This window comes from Vicia villosa, linkage group LG3 (genome assembly GCF_029867415.1).
Source record: "Vicia villosa cultivar HV-30 ecotype Madison, WI linkage group LG3, Vvil1.0, whole genome shotgun sequence".
Classification (NCBI taxonomy): domain Eukaryota; kingdom Viridiplantae; phylum Streptophyta; class Magnoliopsida; order Fabales; family Fabaceae; genus Vicia; species Vicia villosa.
This window is the reverse complement of record NC_081182.1, coordinates 154,838,333-154,857,634: the sequence shown is the minus strand read 5'-3', so window position 1 is coordinate 154,857,634 and position 19,302 is coordinate 154,838,333. Positions and strand designations below refer to the sequence as shown.

The 19,302-nt window shown below is 33.7% G+C and overlaps 1 protein-coding gene across 2 annotated transcripts; it reads left to right on the top strand.

Moving 5' to 3' along the window:
- Positions 1-425: 425 nt before the first annotated feature.
- Positions 426-7,821, top strand: LOC131662529 (E3 ubiquitin ligase PQT3-like). 2 transcript variants are annotated; one of them, XM_058932343.1, is made up of 15 exons: positions 426-1,092; positions 1,424-1,520; positions 1,737-1,818; positions 1,908-2,074; positions 2,592-2,668; positions 2,955-3,011; positions 3,112-3,268; positions 3,348-3,496; positions 3,702-3,866; positions 3,962-4,261; positions 4,345-4,386; positions 4,537-4,789; positions 4,989-5,108; positions 5,581-5,656; positions 7,231-7,821. In XM_058932343.1, exons 1-15 carry the CDS (start codon positions 927-929, stop codon positions 7,660-7,662), a joined length of 2,340 nt encoding a protein of 779 aa, XP_058788326.1. In that variant the 5' UTR covers positions 426-926; the 3' UTR covers positions 7,663-7,821. The 2 variants fall into 2 exon arrangements, with proteins under 2 accessions (XP_058788326.1, XP_058788325.1); XM_058932342.1 differs by having other exon boundaries at positions 1,734-1,818.
- The last annotated feature ends 11,481 nt before the right edge of the window (positions 7,822-19,302 follow it).

Genomic DNA, 19,302 nt, shown 5'->3' with positions numbered 1-19,302 from the left:
TAAATGTATATTTTATTTTATTATTTTTTCTTATTTTATATACAAACGCGCGCGTATTCAAAAAACGGATAAATAACCGTGAAGGTTAGCATAAAGGAAAATAACATTTGAAAACAAATAAGCAGTGTATTTAATATTTATGAATGAAAAACCATATGTAGTTTGCTCGTGCTGATCATTGGTTTGAATTTTGTTAGAGAATAATTAATTGTGTCCTAAAACAAATCAGGCTAATAATATGATACTGAAAATTTGACTAAAAAACAACAGGAGTAAACTTAACCCTAGTTTTGAACAAATGATGGCGCGTAAATTTGGACAAATCCAATGGTCAAGATTAATTTACCACACGGATTGCGTACGGAATACGACATATATGTATATATATCCCCACCCACCAACATATCCTCTCTCCATTCTAATTTTCTCATCCGAACCATAGCCCTAATCATAATTTCACGTTTATTCGAAATTGCTTCCGATAAAACGCTTCCGCCACAACACAGAAGCGGAGGAGGTTTTGCTCGGCGCCGATCACAGAGGTTTTCTCCAATCAGAACGTGCAGTCATCGATGTTCAATTTCATCGCCAAACCCTAGATGTTGCTGCGGCTTCTTGCAGTTTCTTGATTTCCGAGGGCTTCGCCGTGCCAAAATTGGATTCACTGGTTCTGATAAAGATCTGAAAGGAATCTGAATTTTATTGCGCGTGAAGAAGTTTAGATTTGTTCTCACTGTTGTGGTGGTTCAATTTGTTCAATTTTTACCTTAGAATAGAGAAGAAAAAAAGAAAAAAAAAAGATAGCTTTGACATACTGTACTGTTTGATTTGTTTTGAGTTTCAATAGCAACTTTTTTTTCTTCATATCAAAGTCCTTTTGATTATTTGTTTACCTGTTAATTGAAATAATAATTTACAAATTTACAATGGCGGTGTATTATAAATTTAAGAGTGCAAAAGATTACGATTCAATTCCCATGGATGGTCCTTTCATCTCTGTTGGCACACTGAAACAAAATATTTTTGTATCCAAGCATTTAGGGAGGGGTACTGATTTCGACCTACTGGTCACCAACGCCCAGACCAACGAAGGTCTGTTCTTATATTGATTTATCCATGTTTATCAGTTTTCTATTATCTTTATCTATGAAGCACACACACCACAAACACAACCCTGACACCGACACGACGACACAGATAATAATTTGAATAAGCAGTGGGTGCTACACCGGCTATTATCTTAATTAGGGTCAATAATTTTGATTCGGTTTAAGTGTTCTATTGTTGAAAAACTGTTCTACTGTTCTTCTTAAGTGAAGATTACCGCCCTTTAAGTGTTCTATTGTTGAAAAGCTGTTCTGCTGTGAGATTTGTATTATGATAGTGCTTATAATAGGCTTTACATTGTCTCTTCAAATTTCAGAGTATCTTGATGAAGAAATGTTGATTCCTAAAAACACTTCGGTGTTAATTAGACGGGTTCCAGGACGGACAGGATTACCAATTGTTACTGAACTACAGTACTTTCTCAAACCTTTAGTCTTATTACTTCTGTTTGATTTCTTACCATTGATCATGCATTCTATATGTAACTTTGTCAAAATGGGTTTTCATCAATTTGTCATTCATGTTTTTCCTGTTCATATATAGTGGCATAATTAGAAATTGCATTGTTCATTTGCGAAATAAATTATGTTCTATGTTATTGAGTTGCAACTGTATTTTGCTTTCAGTAGACAAGAGGTGGAAAATAAGGTGGTGGAAACTGAACCTGAGAAAAGTAGCTTACCGGCAGATGAAACATCTGCCATGAAATATGTAAGTCTCTGTTTTCTTTTTCGTTTTGTTTTGTATGAACAATTCAGATTCAGTCCCTAGGAAATTGATAACTTAGTACCATTGAACAGCCTGAAAATTTGGATTGGGATGAATTTGGCAATGATTTATATTCAATTCCCGATCAACTGCCTGTTCAATCGAAAAACATGATTCCAGAGGCTCCTCCAACTATCAATGCTGACGAAGACAGTAAGATTAAGGCCTTGATTGATACTCCCGCGTTGGATTGGCAACAGTGAGTAGATTATCCTCCTTTTTGTTTGGTCCATAGAATGAAGTAATGAGTATAATCAATGGATGCATAAAGAAAAAAATTTCAAAGTAAAATTCTTATTTTCTTACCAAACGAATGCTGTGTTTGTATATCTAATGATGAGTATAATGGATGGGGTGGGCTATATTTACTATGTTTGGATATTTTATATTGGAACGGAGAAAATTTTTCAATTCATTGTTTTGAGAAGTTAACCAAATGGAATCATGACAAACTAGTTCTACCCCATACACTCCTTCACCTCCTTGACTCAATCCATTTTGCCCATCAAGTGGCATTACAAACCATAGTTTAGTTATTCCCTTAATGTCATTCTATTATGATTTTCTCTGTTTCATCAAATCCAAACATAGTGTACGTACACCTCATTCTCATCAAAGATTGTATTTCACGTGTCAAATAAAATTTTCTTTCCATGAAAATGCTTGTTATGTGCTATATGATGTTTTGCACTCACACCTTTGTTTTTTGCATTTAGTCAAGGTTCAGACTTTGGTCCTGGTAGAGGTTTTCAAAGGGGCATGGGTGGACGGATGGGAGGTGGACGTGGTTTTGGTGATTATCTATCTATCTATTTTTCTATTCTATTCTATATATATATATATATATCTTTGATGAGAGAAGAAAGAAGACTACTCCAGGGAAACAGGGAAATAATCTAGATTGCCCGGAATATATATATATATATATATATATATATATATATATATATATATATATATATATATATATATATATATATATATATATATATATATATATATATATATATATATTCTTTGAATACAAATATTAACCTATTCATGGATTAAATGCTTATATACTTGCTTGGGTCTAGCAGGGTTGGAGCGGAAAACTCCTCCAGAAGGATATGTATGTCATAGATGCAAGGTGCCTGGTATGTTCATATTTCTAAACTTATAACCCTCCTGTTTACAGAAGGCTGGATACCAGTGTCAGTTTATTTGGCTTACTCGTCTTTTATTACATTTTTGAAGGACATTTCATCCAGCATTGCCCTACAAATGGTGATTCAACTTTTGACATAAAAAAAGTCAGGCAACCTACTGGTATTCCTAGATCTATGCTGATGGTAAACCCACAAGGTTCCTATGCCTTACAAAATGGTTCAGTAGCTGTTTTGAAGCCAAATGAGTGAGTACATTTTGATTCTCCATGTCAGTTCTGTTATATGTTGTCGTCAAATTGAGTTTCATGCTTTCCTTACAAACAGGGCTGCTTTTGATAAAGAAATGGAAGGGTTGTCATCTACACGTTCAGTTGGTGATCTACCACCTGAACTCCACTGCCCCTTGTGCAACAATGTCATGAAAAATGCTGTATTGACTAGCAAGTGTTGTTTTAAAAGCTTCTGTGACAAATGTAAGTTTTTTTTTCCGGCTTCTATATATGGTTTTCAGAATAAGTATTATACTAACGTGTCTCTGGAGCTCCTCTTCAGAATATATATCAGAATAAGATTAGTAGTTGTTTAAATTCTCTGCAAGATTTTTAGAGCTCAACTTCTTCAGAATATTTATGCTTTTTTTTATTTTATATTTAATCATTCTGATTTTTTCTTCTTCAGGTATTAGGGACTATATTATGTCCAAGTCTGCATGTGTATGTCATGCAACAAATGTTCTTGCAGATGATCTTTTACCTAATAAGACGCTTAGAGATACCATCAATCGGATATTGGAGTCTGGCAATAGCAGTACTGAAAATGCTGGGAGCACTTACCAAGTTCAAGGTGATTGAAACAATCATGATTTGAATTTTACTTGCACTATTATTGGCTATCAGTTTGTCAGGATATACGTTTTTTATTTAACTTTGTTTTTTCAGATATGGAGTCTTCTCGTTGTCAACAGCCCATGATACCTTCTCCTACTTCATCTGCTGCCCCCAAGGGAGAACCAAAGGCTTTACTAGTTAATGAAGGAATAACAAAGATACAGGTAATAGCTGATGACAGAAAGCCTGTCTCTGCTACACAGCATGTATCAGAGCAAGTGAAGATTCCTAGAGCGGCTGATGTATCTGAAGCTACTCGTGAGTCTATGAGTATGAAGGAACTAGCCTCACAAGGGAGTGCTAAACTGGTTGAGGAAGAAGTTCAACAAAAAGTGCTTCCTACTGATGCAGGTAATGTTGAATGTGCTATATAATCCTTTGTTCTTTGTTGATTTTCTGTTGAAGGCATTGTCATTTTATTTATTCTTTCGCAGGAAAGAAAAAGAAAAAGAAGAAAGTCCGTATGCCCACAAATGGTAAATCTGCTGTTTTTTCTGACATGGCTCTCGGTATCAGTAATTTTTTCCTAGATCTTGTTTTGCATACTGCTGGAACATCTAGTGTACCAGGGAAATCCATAGGTTTTTAGTCTAGTAATAGCATTGGATGATTTTTATTTCATGCAGATGTACAATGGAAAACCCCTCATGACTTTGGTGGAGAGAACTATATGATGCCAATGGGCCCACCGCCTCCTAGTTATAATCCATACTGGAATGGCATGCAACCTTGCATGGATGGATTTATGACACCATATGCTGCTCCAATGCAAATGATGGGTTATGGCCCAGGCCCATTTGACATGCCATTTGCAGGTGGTCTGGCTCAAGACCCATATGGCATGCAAGGATACATGATGCCTGCTGTTCCACCTCATAGGTATGACTTCAGCCTTTCCTCTGATATCACATCACATCCCCTTCTCTTTTCTCTCTCAAGACCCTTCTGGATTATGTCTTGTTGAATGCCGAGGGTGGGATTATATAGTGAATACCGATAGTAGATGTTGTTTGCATGTTTGTCTGACTTCGCTCTCTAGAATGCCATTTTATAATATAATAATTATGACTTCTTCCAGGGATTTTGCGGAGTTCGGTACAGGGATGAATGTTCCACCACCTGTTATGAATAGAGAGGAGTTTGATGCTCGGAATGCTAATCTGAGGAGGAAGCATGAAAATGAGAGATGGGGTGAAAGGTACTAATGGAACTTTTCTTGGGTGACTTTGTTTTATTCTGATATGCATGTTTAGGAAGTTTGATAGAGTTTAACTTGTAAGTCAAATATTTGTAAAATAGCAACATTTAAGACATTATCATCTGGGTTTTGTATCCTTTACTTTCTGTATGAGGTTTGGAGTTCCTACTTTTTTGTTTCCCAACAGTGTGATATTGGGATTTTGTTTGGAAATTTACTATTCTAGAATGAATTTTGTTTATTTCACTATGGTATGGAAAATTATTAATGAGTTTTGTTTATTTTCACTAAGATATTTTTCCTCATCATTCATTACCTAGTGAATTTAGTTTTGAAGTTGTGTTTGACAGTAACATATTGTAAACGGATGATCAATGTCATAATGACTCTTTTTGCATGTTATGTAATGCTTGAGACTCATCTTGTTAATTGCCTTATTGCTTTTAATGAGTTTATTACCTACATGGAACAGGGACTTCTCCAAAGATCGGGAATTTGGTAGGGAGGTGAGCAGTGTTGGGGATGTTTCTTCGATGAAATCAAAAACAGTATGTGCTTTCTATTGTCTTAATTTTCAGTTCTCTCTTTGGATGTGCTTTTTATTTTTTGTGGATTTTCTACCAAAAGTTTGGCTAGAAACCTCAAGCAGGCAAAAGAACATCATTACAGTAAACATTTATTATTTTTATGTCATTAATTATTGTAGTCTTTGGCACTTATTTATTTTGGCTTCATTTAATGATAAAAATATTTATCTATCAAAATTATGCTGTGGTTGTTTATGAAATGTTTAAGGGTTAACAACAACTAATGGTTAAAAGTGGGTTAAAAGAAAATGATGATAATGAAATATTGGATAGCTGCATATGATAATGGTGCAGTGCTGTTATTAAATGTCACTTCTTTCGGTTTCAAAATCTCTCATGATAAACAAGCCCATGGTTAATGGACATGGTTTGAACCATAAAAGAGATTCAAATCACTAGCATGATCGATTTATTATCTTTGCTATTTAAGCATTTTGTCTTTGGTCAGTAACTGGGTAATTTGATTGTTTCATTGAATATCATGGTTTATTTATTTATTTTTTCATATGGTCCCGATAGTTTTATGATGTGGCTGGGGAATAAATTGGTTCATCAAGTTGTAAATTCCTATATTTTGGATAAATTGATTTTGATTAAGTTAAGTTTTATTTTTAAAATATATTGAAGTTGCCATAAATTAATTGGTAATGGTTAGCATAGCTGAATGATGCAAGTGGGAACTGAGATTCTCATTCAAATGGCTACTTGTGGATCATACCACATCAATTTCTAGCAACTTCTCGTATCAGCTGCAAGTGGCTTAACCTTGTGCTTGCTTGCCTGCCAAATTCTTGTTACATATGTGCATAATTCATCTTAATCCATTTTCCAATGGGTAACAAATGGTCCATTAATAAACCAGAAGAACTTTTGTTTTATTTTTCTTTCCTAAGAAAAGTTATCTTTGAAGTTAATCATGATTACTATTGATTGTAGAAAATGTTTTGAACTTACAATTTTGGCATTGCGAGACCCGGAAAACATATCTGTGTAAAAACTAGGCAATCAAAATGATTTTAAGTGCGATTTTGAAGTGAGTGAAAGCAAACGGGGAAGTTTGGTTAAGATTTATAAAATGATTTAAAAGAGAAATAGTATTCAAATACTACATAAATTCAATTAACACTTGGTGACTTGGTGTTGTTTTAACTTTGGAGTTTTTTTGTAATGCACACTTGTAAAACCTGTTCAACTAACTAAGCAAAATGGAGTCCGTATGTAGCCAATCTTATGGACAACCATGATTTCGTAATCAATTTATTGTAAAAATCTTTCTTAAAGCTAAAAAATATTATGGCAAGAACCAACCAAGTTCTTAATGCAAATATAAAACAAAAGCCACTAAATTTTTGTTGAAGTTTTGAAGACTACATTAGAGTGCATAGTAGTCGACTCTTTTTTATTTACAAATTGTATTTACATATACTAAAATTTATTTTATATCATGATGCAACAGGTGGGGGTGAATGGTAGTATTTTTTGTAATGGGTCAAAAACTGATGGCCCAATTTTGTTTTTTCTTATTTTTTATGCAGAAATCAAATCCACCGTCATCAGGTGCCTATCCCATTTCCCATCAACGTCACCAACCATCAGATCAGAACCATAGATCAGCTAGGCACTATTCCGACCGCAACCAGGAGGATGAGCAATCACGTCCTCACAAATCAAAACCAGTGCACTATTCCGATCGCAACCATGAGGATGAGCGGCGCAACCACAGACCAGAAACTACATACAATGATCGCCAGCAGAAGAGCAACATCTTTTCCCGGATAAGTTTCTCAGCTGAGGAGGAAGCCATTGCTAAAAAGAAAAAGAAGGCTTCTACTTCCACAACGGAATCAAACGGGTTCTATGAAGTGAGAAAAGATGACGATGATGGTAGCGACGATGATGAACGGCATTTCAAACGGAAACGGTCGAGGTACGAGTTAGTGGATTCAAGAGAGCGGAAGCATAGGTGAAGAAGATTCGGAATAGATTTTAGATTTTATTTGCTTAAACTTAACTTATCGTTTCCGATACATAAGAAGGATTTTCCGTCAAATTTCTACTATTTACTTCCTCACTGTAATTTTATGTACGTTTCACTCAAATATATGTTGATTATGTTTTGCTTCAAATTCATTATTTTTATTTTTTTTGTTTTTGTTTTATAAATTACGACTTTAGTTTCTTTATGTTTTTGAGCTATTTTTACATAAAAAGTTTACTACATAAAAGGATTAAGCCAGCCAGTTCTACTCCACACTAATTTTACACTTATTTTAATTTTTTTTAAAGACATGGCCGATTGTTTGTATTTTATTGGATGAAAGTGTAAACCTATTTTATACCATTAAACTCATTAATTTTTTTATTGACAAGTGATATCCTAACAAAATATAAAATAAATAGTGAGAAAACTGTAATTTTAAAATCTTTTTGAGTGTAATAACAAAAAGACCTCAACGGTTTATATTTTCACTCATTTTCAGTTGGGCACATATACTGGACAAAATATAGATCGGGACTATGGATTTTTTTTTGTTCATTTTAAATCTAATCTTTTTGTTCCCAATACTTCACCATTAACTCATGGACATTTGTTATGCATGTTTGTTTTTTTTTTAAGCAAGAATTTCATATAAGAGAGAATTAAGGGTTCTCCAACCTTGATACACAAGAACGAAATGAATCCGACAAAAAAAAAAAAACGATATTACAAACCAATTCCAATTACGATATAAAAGACAAATGATCTTTGCTAAAATCGTAAAAGTTATAATTGGAATAAGCAATGTCGCCAAAGGAAGACCACCTCCAAATCAAAATCTTGATATTCCAAACGTCATTCCTAAAACAAAAGCCGTTCCTTGTCAACCAAATAATCCAACAAGTGGCTAACCAAAACACCATCAATTTTCCAACTTTGATACCTTTTACCCGACCCATTAAATACCATTCCATAAAAGACGACATGCATTCCTCCTCTTTCCGACTCGGATAATCCACCCACACACCAATTTCCTTCCAAACAACCTTAATAACATCACATTTGAAGAAAATATGGTCATTGTCCTCCCAATGCATATTACAAAAAACACAATTTAAGTTAGAAGTAGGAAAATTAATACCTCTATACACTAAAAGATCTTTAGTGGGGAGCCTATTCACAAAAAGTCTCCAAGCAAAAGCTTTAATCTTAAAAGGAACCTCCATCTTCCAAATAATTTCCAAAGCCTCCTCACTCCTATTAACGGGACCAAAAGGCATGCGCAAAGAAGCATACCGGTGATAACACGAAAAAACCGCAAAAGCCTTTTGTGGTTCAAGTAACCAACACACAGAATCTTTGTCTTCATTCATTCCCCCAAAATTCTCTAAAAGAGACCGCAAAATCTCTAATTTAGAAAACAACTCTGCTTGCACAACCTCAACCTCCAGAAATTTGTTATGCATGTTGTTGTTCACTATACATCATGAGTGAAAACATATCCTATGAAAATTTTAAAATGTCTATTTTACAGTCTGAATTTCTACAAATGTTGTTGGACACATTTATTCTACAATAGAATGATTTCTTGAATGAGATATTTCATTTTTGTCAAAAGTTGGTTTGGTTTCAATCTCCACATCATAGGTTTGAGTTCTAATTTCCGAATTAATTTTCATGACAATATTTTACACCCTTTTACAAGAAGTTATAATTTTTTTGACATTTTTAATACTTACATTAAAAGTTATTTATAAATTAATCATATAAAAAATATACACATTTGCCATTTAATAATAAAATCAAAATAGAATAACTACGACATATATATGATTACCAAAATGTTAAATAAAACAATGTCACTATGTCCTGATCAATCCAAGTACAAATCATAATATAAAGGGTTAATGAACTTTTTCGTCCCTTTAAATATTTCCAATTTCATTTTTAGTCCCTCTTAAATTTTCCTTCAAGAAATCGTCCCTTCAAAATTTTTCATCCAAACTATTGGTCCTTAACGTCAAATTTCGTAGCTAATCGGTGGCTAAAGTCGTAGCTAATCTCTAGCAAATTTGACATTAGGGACCAATAGTTTAGACGAAAAATTTTGAAGGGACGATTTCTTAAAGGAAAATTTTTGAGGGACTAAAAACGAAATCTGCAATATTTAGAGGGACCAAAAAGTTCATTAACCCTAATATAAAAATGTCAAAATATATCAAATAAAATCCCACTACTGCGTGTATTGAACACCCATGTTCTTTCTTTGCTAATGGTATTGCAACACATGTCGTACCTCTGCTAACATATCATGTAGAGTGACCATATGAGGAATGCATTTCTAAAACTCGCCCCTAGTTATGACCTCTCTCCCAATACACAGTGCAATGACATATCAGGAACACGTCAACGACATGCTCCTTCTTTAAGATCTCCCGATGAGTTGACCTCGGGGGATCTCCTTATGCATTTGGTGTCATGTAAGTATGTAACACTCTATAAAATTATTAGATGTAGCTGTATATCGTACTCAATGAACGAGGAGATGACATCTGACGTACATCATCTAAGACCCGATGATCAAAGTATGATGCAAAAATCTCATCAACATCCATACGAAGGACAAAAACCTTATGCATTTGGTGTCATGTAAGTATGTAACACTCTATAAAATTATTAGATGTAGCTGTATATCGTACTCAATGAACGAGGAGATGACATTCGACGTACATCATCTAAGACCCGATGATCAAAGTATGATGCAAAAATCTCATCAACATCCATACGAAGGACAAAAAACTGAGAAATAACAATGGGACATTTGTGTATACCATGGATATACCCAAACTGTCGTAGGACCCACTCAGGTAGATGAGGATACATAAATTGAGACCTATAAGCAAACGATCCAGAGTACAACCATATCACCTCCAAGGGCAATGTCTCACGGTGATCAGCGTATGACATCTAACAAATATCATCCAACACGATCCAGTCAAGAGCAACTCAAAATAGCTCGATCGTATGATTCCTTTTGAGCGTGATGATCAAACATGCACGTGGCAAAGCCTAAGAGTAGTCCTCCACATATGTTCAACTGGAGAGACATGGAAAATATTGATGGATCCATGCTTGAAAATGGTTCAGATAAAATATTAGTAACATAACAATGTGATTGAGTAGTTTAATAATTTTCTCTGGATGAGAAGATGAAGGAGACATGAGACATCATCAAGTGTGATGGACATCACACCTATTAGAAGATGAAATGACAATGCCTCTGTGTGACATCTCTCTACAAAAGTAGACAATAAACCATGGTTGATATAACCACAACCAGTTATGCATAAATCATGCAACCCATATAGTTCCATGACATCCTGAAATCGTGGCTCATCAGGTCGTGCCATCTTTGCAACCTTTATACACCGACTGATACATTTTAACATACCACAATACTGAAAAAAATAAATATATCTTTAGACAGTTCAAATATTATAACACAAATGTTCAAATATTAAAAAATTTATACTACATCTCCTTCCCACATATGCCTATCCACATGGTCTAGATGCAGAGGAAGCAATGAAAAGTCTGAGGGGTCTTCTAGGAAATCCTCTAGAGGCTCTAGGGCAGCAACGACTTCTATGGCCAGTAGCATACACATGAATCCTAAAAGATGATGCCAGAGACAAACGAACACGTTAAGACAACCCCTTACCAGAAAAACAAGTATCTCGAAATATAAGTTGCGAGGGTCTAGTTTTCTCCATGCAAACATAACCATGTTAAGAAACTTTACCATGTCTCAATATTTCATGGTTGTCAGACAATATTTCTGTAATCAAACTAGCATAATAAAGAGGTGTCAAAACATGGAAATAGAAATAAGCCAAACCAAAAATTAGATAACAAGTTACTCCGTATTCTAATCTCCGGACTAAGGGTCCGAATTGTACAATTCAAACATCATTGAGATAGATATGCGAACTAAAGAACAAAGCATTCGAACCCAAGCTCTAGGGCTCAAAACTCAATACAAGGCAGTTTAAGACAAACACAAATAACATATCAATTTCATTTAAGCCTAAATTATCATACCTATAACCTATTTAGGTAATGCATCCATGTAAATCAAAAAATGAAAGAGAATGAGCAACTTATCAATGCAATGAAGATGAGTTTCTGATAAGTGAAACAAAATGGAGTAGAGACGTGATAAGTTTCAATGCAATGGATATAAGCTAAGAAAAAGGCTTGAAATAAGGAGAACAAGCTCTGTAAATGCAGACGAGGAGTAGTTCTTCATATTATTTGTTTTTTCTCTTTTGCAAAAGTGAAAATGGAGAGAGAGAGAGAGAGAGAGAGAGAGAGAGAGAGAGAGAGAGAGAGAGAGAGAGAGAGAGAGAGAGAGAGAGAGAGAAATTCACAAGTTTACTAAAACAAAAGCATCATAATTTTAATCTCCGTACAAAATCCAGACTTTGGAATCCAGATTAATTTGAAAATATGTGAATTTAAGATTGGCCATATGTGTGATGTGTTAGACGCGTCATAAATTCAATCTCTGTAATAGACTATACAAATTCCAATTTTCAGAATTTTTTAATATGCAAATTTGACGTGTTCTAGAAATGGTTCATTTTGTATTTTATGCGTCCCAATTTTAAAATGTAAAATTAAGAGTTATTTTTGAAATTTTGTAAGTGTGTGTAACTAATAGAGTGTAACGAGTAAAGCCATTTATTATCATATAAAATAATTATAAGTTGATTTTTATGTAGAGGCAAACAAATATAATCATTCAAGATCTATTTAGAGTGTATGTATTAGGAGAGTCTAATTCTTGCAACTATTAATAATTTTTTTTTCTATTTCTTAACTTAGTGTTAGTGTTGATGAAATAAAATATTATCTTAAAACCAAAAATATGATTAGATTGGCTAATTATGTTGAAAATAATTATAAAAATTTATGGTCGTTCGAAATTGAATTTTAGAAAATTAAACTTCCAAAGTAAATAGTTGGATTTGACAAAAAAAAATTAGAATATGGTGGGACTGGGTTTGACTGTAGTAACAAACTCCCTCCAGTCACACTGTCATGCACTTTAAACTGGCTAATAAAAATTGGATGATTGTGAATTAAGAAAGCTATTTTTTTAAATTTTAAAATAAAATTTAAATCTGTGTATTTCAAACTGTATGACCAAAATCGGACAACCAGATGACTGCGAGATAAAAATAACAACAATCAATCCATTTTTCTCCGATATGATACTATAGTCAGTAACATAGTTTAATAAATTTAACTATTTGATCTCTAAAAAACGGGAAGGGATTGTCTCCCATGAACTGGAAATGTAGTGTAATATAGGCCACTTAAAATGTTCAAAATTAAAGAAAGAAAAAAATTCAATGGCTCAGATGCTCACTGATCCCTCTCCAGTAAAAATAAGACTGGAGAGTATCCCCTCCGCTCAAAAACACTCCCGTTTAGTAAAAAAAAAAAAAGCCATTTCTTTTAAATTTTGCTGACTAAGCATTCAAATTGGCCTACATATTTTAAAATTTCTTATGCGACATTAAATGTCAACAATAATTTTTTAAAATTAATTTTCTTCTTATAATCATCTTCATCAAAAAAAAAAGTGGACATTGCTGGTCTTAATATTTTAATTTTATTTTAAAGATGACGAATAAAATGTATTTTAAATGTTGCCAATGCATTTACTTGTTGGCTTGATTTGTTTGTTTTTAATTGTTTAAATAACAATTTTAATATTTTTCGTATTTGATAACTAACTATTGGCTTAGCACAATTATAACTAACTAAGGGAAATATTCCTTTAGCTTTTAAGCATTTGCCTTAGGATCAGGCAAAGAACCCATGATGTCCCATGATGTCCCATGATGTCACCAGAAATAGAGAAAAGAATCAATACCCAAGAATTATAAATTATGAGATTTTCTTTTTTATAGGAGGTTAAGGAACATATTCCTAATTATCCACCAGCAATGGTTTTGAAATTTGGGTAGCAAGTGGTAATGTTTCCTTAGAACTATTGTTTTTCTTGCTGTTCTTTGATTTGAAGGAGCCATTGTTGAATTGATTGAAAAGTTTGAAGTAGGAAATTGGTTTTTAGTGTTTACTAAAGAACACGATAGTCAAACGTTCAGGCTTTTTGAGTAGGAAATGGTGAAAGAGAAAAATGAATGAGGGAAAATCTATTTAAAAGAAGAAACAAAGAAATCGTTCAGTTGGAAAAAATGGACAAGTGGGAGAGAATGTGGGACACATGTTGATGTTAGAGAGGTTAAATAAAAGGTTAACCTTTTTAGTTGCCATGATGTCCCTAGAAGGTAGGAATCATGATGAATCTCTGAACGTTGCACGTCTCGTTGAGTCATTTAGGAAAAGTGGTCATAATAACCATGATGTTAGAACAGTGGAAGACTGTAGCCTCCAAACATTCAAAAAATGTCTCTATCTCGGATTGGTCAAAAAAGACATTTTTTGGGGGCCATTTGTTAGCTAGAAAATTCGACGCAAATATGGATTTGACAGAAGGATAGCTACATGAGTTTTCACTCTTCAATAAGATATTAGGACTTAGTATATTTTGTAGAAATTATGCTATTTTCGTTAGAGAAGTTTGAAACAAGGCTAAGTAACTATTTTTTAGCCTTATCCCTTTTTAGAAGACGCATGGAAGCCAAGTGGTGAGCAAAGTGCATGTAGGCGAAATGTGTCAAGCAATTGAGAAAAGACCGTTCGTTACGGTTATTTCACAATTTGTTCATTATAAATATGGATTTCCAATGTTAGATTTTGGGTGTTCAATTTGTACAAACTCATATTACTCAAAGTTTCCAGCGTGTTGAGAAAAGAGTTTTCGAGTGAAATGTACGTATGAATCACCATAGTTATTTCATTTAAGTACCGAGTCTTTTATATTCATATTATCTCCTTGCACTTTAAATTCAAGTCGAAGTCATTGTATATTCCTTTACATTTTATAAACTTTTCTTGCATTATCTTAGAGATTAGTGTCGAAACCCTTGTTATTAAGAAAAACTTAAAGAAAAACTATGCATATATGTCCTAGGATCAATCCAGTCGATCCTACAAGTAACAAAATTTCCACTAGTGGTTGCTTACCGAAATCCACGGTAAATAATATAGAGAATAATTTAGTATTCTGACGATTTCTGTCTAGGGCGTGTGACATCATCAGGTTTTAAACTCAACACACTCTAACTTTAGAAGAAACCATTGGTGTTTACAAAGATCCAATAAAGTTCCATAATGCTTCTATAACAATAGTTCTGATGAACGCTAGTGATATGGCTTCTGATTGTGACTCTTTTGGAAGATCTTCTGAAGATTTCTTTAGCTTTGTGATTCTGTTGTCCAAGTTTTGGAGATTCTGAAGATAAGGTAATGGAAGAACAAGTTCTGAAGATTATGAAGACAAAGATTTTGAAGAACAAGTACTAAAGCCTCTGAAGACAAAGTTTTGGATGAACAAGTTCTGAAGACTCTGATGACTTAGGTTTTGAAGATTCAATTTTTGGTCCTTTTAAGCATGCTTCATCCACAACTATCAGAAGCCTATGAAGACTAGAAGATTAGATTAAAATAGGTTTAGGTGAGGAATTAGTATGAGGTACAAATGTTCCCACTAACCTGACATGATGGCGCAAGGACAGTACTATGGTACTATGTTGTCTACCACTCCCCAACTGACTGTTATGGACAAAACATATTGAATTAAGTATTCCTTTTCTACCCTCTAATGTACTTCTTTTTTAGCTAAAAAGGTAAGACTTGGAAGATTGGAAACAACAATGATTCGCTACAAAACTTACGCTGAAACGCTGCTCAAATTTATATGATATATTCTTTAGAAAGTTTTGTAAACGCAAGGAACATTTGTTTGCTAACTTGCAAACAATAAGCTTTTGTTCATTAACATGATATTAACACTGTGTGTTATTTGATTGTATTTAAACTTGTGTAATCTACTTTCAAGAAGCAACCTTGTAAACACACTCATTGTATTTCAACTTTTAAGTTGCGTGTTCCACGAGAGACCAGGGTATAATCAGAATTTCTTAAGAAGACATTGACGGGTAGTCTTTGTGGTTTCCAATATTTACAGCTGGTCTTTGTTGTGTGTCTGTAATCAATTCAGTTATAGTGGATTAAGTCTTTGTTTGAGAAGGCAAAATCCTCTTGACGGGTGGACTTGATTAACTTTGTTAACAGTGAACCAAGATAAATAATTATGTCATTTATTTTTGTTCTTGTGTTCTTTGTTTTTTACTTGGGAAGAATTTGTTTTAAATCCTGAAACTCAATTCAAACCCCCACCTTCTTGTGTTTCTCGCACCTTCAACAAATTCATTGCTATTGAAGAAATCATCAACAAAGCTTAAGTACCTCAAAGCCAGCAGCCCAAAAAACAAGAAAACAAAAACATAAGTAACATATTTATGAGTTCCAATAGCAAGGAAAACATGAACAAGGAAACCAAAATCGTACTTAACATACCTCTCAACAACCAGATGAACAACAACAACCAAGTGAATGGGGCCTTCAAAACTAAAGAGAATGGCAACTGCAATCCCAAGGAGAATAATGATAATAACAACAAGGACACGCTTGTGATCATTCAGAACAACCAAATCAAAACTAAGAATGATTGAATAAAAATAAAATGTATAACATTTTGAGAAATAAGAGAAAAATACCATTTTGGTATAACCTTTCTGATCCTAACAGCAATGGAAACTTGACCAACACCAACAATAGGGGTATGAACCTTAAAAAAGATACCACTCGCAACACAGATGAAGGAAGGCATGAGAATTATGAAAAACAATAACAAAGAAGATCAGAAAAGCGAAAGGAAGTATCAGCATACCAAGAGAGAATAACAATATGCATAAAGACAATGTTTAGATGCAAGACAAAACCTATCATCATAACAAAAAGTATCAGTCTATAGATCATTCTAAGCAGGAGGGTAACATTAGGAAGAACAACATCCAACACCATACATGCGGAAAAATATAGCAATGAAGTAAGTAAGAGAATAGAAGATAAAGAAAAGAGAGGAAAATATAAAGAAACAATCTTACCTAAAGAGAAAACACCATGCATGAGGACAATCTCCAAATAAAAGATAGAACCATCCCTCATAGCAAATACAACCATCCTAACGACCAATATAAGCGAGAAGATAACTCAGGAAAGAACAATAACCGGCACCATAAATCCAAAAAATAAAATAACTATGTCAATAAGAGAATAAAATACAAAGATGAAATGGAAAACAAAGGAAGCGATCATACCTTTGAAGAATACCACTTCTTAAATTGATATCGCCCAAAATCGTACGAGAATAGAAGGCGATACCTAAATCTTTAGGGGGTGAATTGTGAATGTTTGAGAATATCTTATTAAAATCAAAATTTTTAGGAAAATTAGAGTTTAAAATCATTTGTAAAAAACCAAATAAATAAGTAGCTAAATAAAGAAATAGATGGAAAATAAGAAGAAAGAAAATAACTGAAAAGTAAATGTTGTGAATTCAATGCCAAGAACAAAGTATAATGTAAAGAAAGAATAAAGAACAAGAAAGAAGAAGAACACAAGAATTGGTTATAGCTGCTATTCTTTTACTTTCTTATAGAAAACAAGATTACAAGTTTACAAGAATAACAAATAACCTCTCTCACCCTAAATTAGGATTTGCTGTGTTGCAATGATAAGAGACTAGTATGCTATTTATAATAAAACCTATTATACTAACTAATGGGCTTTTTCCACAAGGCCCATTACACAAGCCAACTGAATAAACAAGCTAACTTAACAAATTAGGGTTTAAACACCAAACCTAATTTAACATACTAACAACCCTAGCATCTTCGACACAAGTATGTGAACAACCTTCGACTTCATGCTTAATCCTGTCGAACCAAGAAGCTACCATTCGACCATACTAGAGTCCGATCCAATATCTCACAAATCTTGTAACACCCTTCTAACCCCGCGTCAATTAAAAGAATAATTTAGAGTAAACATGAAATACAAGGGTATCACAATTAATTTTTAAATAAATAAACATCATACGTCATTGTCATGCAACACTGAGAATTTCATCATAACTCATGTTAACACAACGGAAAATAGTCATACGAATAAGTTCAACATCTTTGAAACTATATCCTTCAAAACAAAAATAAAACATTAAATGTCATAAGACGTAAACATCAAGACTCGCGTTCCCCGTGTTACAATATTAGAGCATGACACCTGACGCTAAACTAAACCCACTGACTCATGAGCTAATCCTCACCAAGTCGTAAGCCGCTACTCTTCAATCTGAAAATGTTCAACCGTAAGGGTGAGTTTCATTCATAATTAATAAGCATTATATAATTTTCAACAACAAAATATTATAGCTTATAATTCACCCAATCATACATACATTCAGATATCTAGGTTATCAAACATCATCAATCACATAATAACACCAAGGCATAACACTGGATTTCATCCAATCATGTTATGACAAATGCATATGATTCAACTGACACTATGCATGTGGTACCAATTATGGGCTGAACCCATCCAACTGATCTACTCATCATCGAGATACAGTCCACCGACACAAATTCCGCACAATAGGAATTATGTCCTACAAAATCCACTCATCATCGGGATATATCATCAATGAAAATGATTCATGAATGAATGCACACATATCACATACTTATATCATCATCAATACGATGCTTAACATCGTCTCATTTCGTCTCATCACATCAACATCGTAAGTATGCACATGTCTAAGCATCATTCACTCATTTACACATATTCATCACAATCACCATATTAATATTCATAAGTCATCAATCATTCACCACAGTCATACATTGTTACATCTATCATCATTGCACACAATGTAATAAATCACCAAAATGATCCAAAAGTATAACTACGAATACATGTATCATCTACGACATGTTGTATACCAACATTCCTCAATGGGTATCATACTCAACTCAGCAACACAAATACATGCATCGAATAGTCGTTCACAATTAATACTATTCACAACCGCATAACATATATTTATCACACAAACACATTGTCATATATATAAACACAAATATACACAATGTCTCAATCCACCAAAACAATTAAATCGAGTTTTAAAATAAAGTCAGCCACCGCCCATTTTATCACTTTATCAAATAAAGCATCTAATTAGCTTCGCAATGCCCAAAACGACACATAAATCGGACAAATGGATCAAAAGTTATGACCTTCAGAAGATTTTCAAAAAAATGCATACTGTATGTCGACGCATAGCCTCCTTCAGGTCGACGCATAGAATTTCTACCACTCACGGGTAAGCGCAAGTCGACACTATAGGTCGACGCAAATTCCTGAATGTGTCGACGCAACTGACACTCAGGTCGACGCATTCTGCGTTTTATGCAGAATTTTGCTGCGATTCTGACATCCTTCCTCTCTCCATTTCAGTCCAATCACACCATAATCATACCCACTTCAAAACATCACACTAATCATATATGCATCACATAAATGATAA

Bases quoted from the DNA above. Each gene is read 5' to 3' on its own strand.
- LOC131662529 (XM_058932342.1), top strand. From the start codon at position 927: ATGGCGGTGTATTATAAATTTAAGAGTGCAAAAGATTACGATTCAATT. The intron at 3,497-3,701 runs GTAAGTTTTTTT...TTTCTTCTTCAG, and splicing joins TAAAAGCTTCTGTGACAAAT to GTATTAGGGACTATATTATG. The intron at 4,790-4,988 runs GTATGACTTCAG...GACTTCTTCCAG, and splicing joins CCTGCTGTTCCACCTCATAG to GGATTTTGCGGAGTTCGGTA.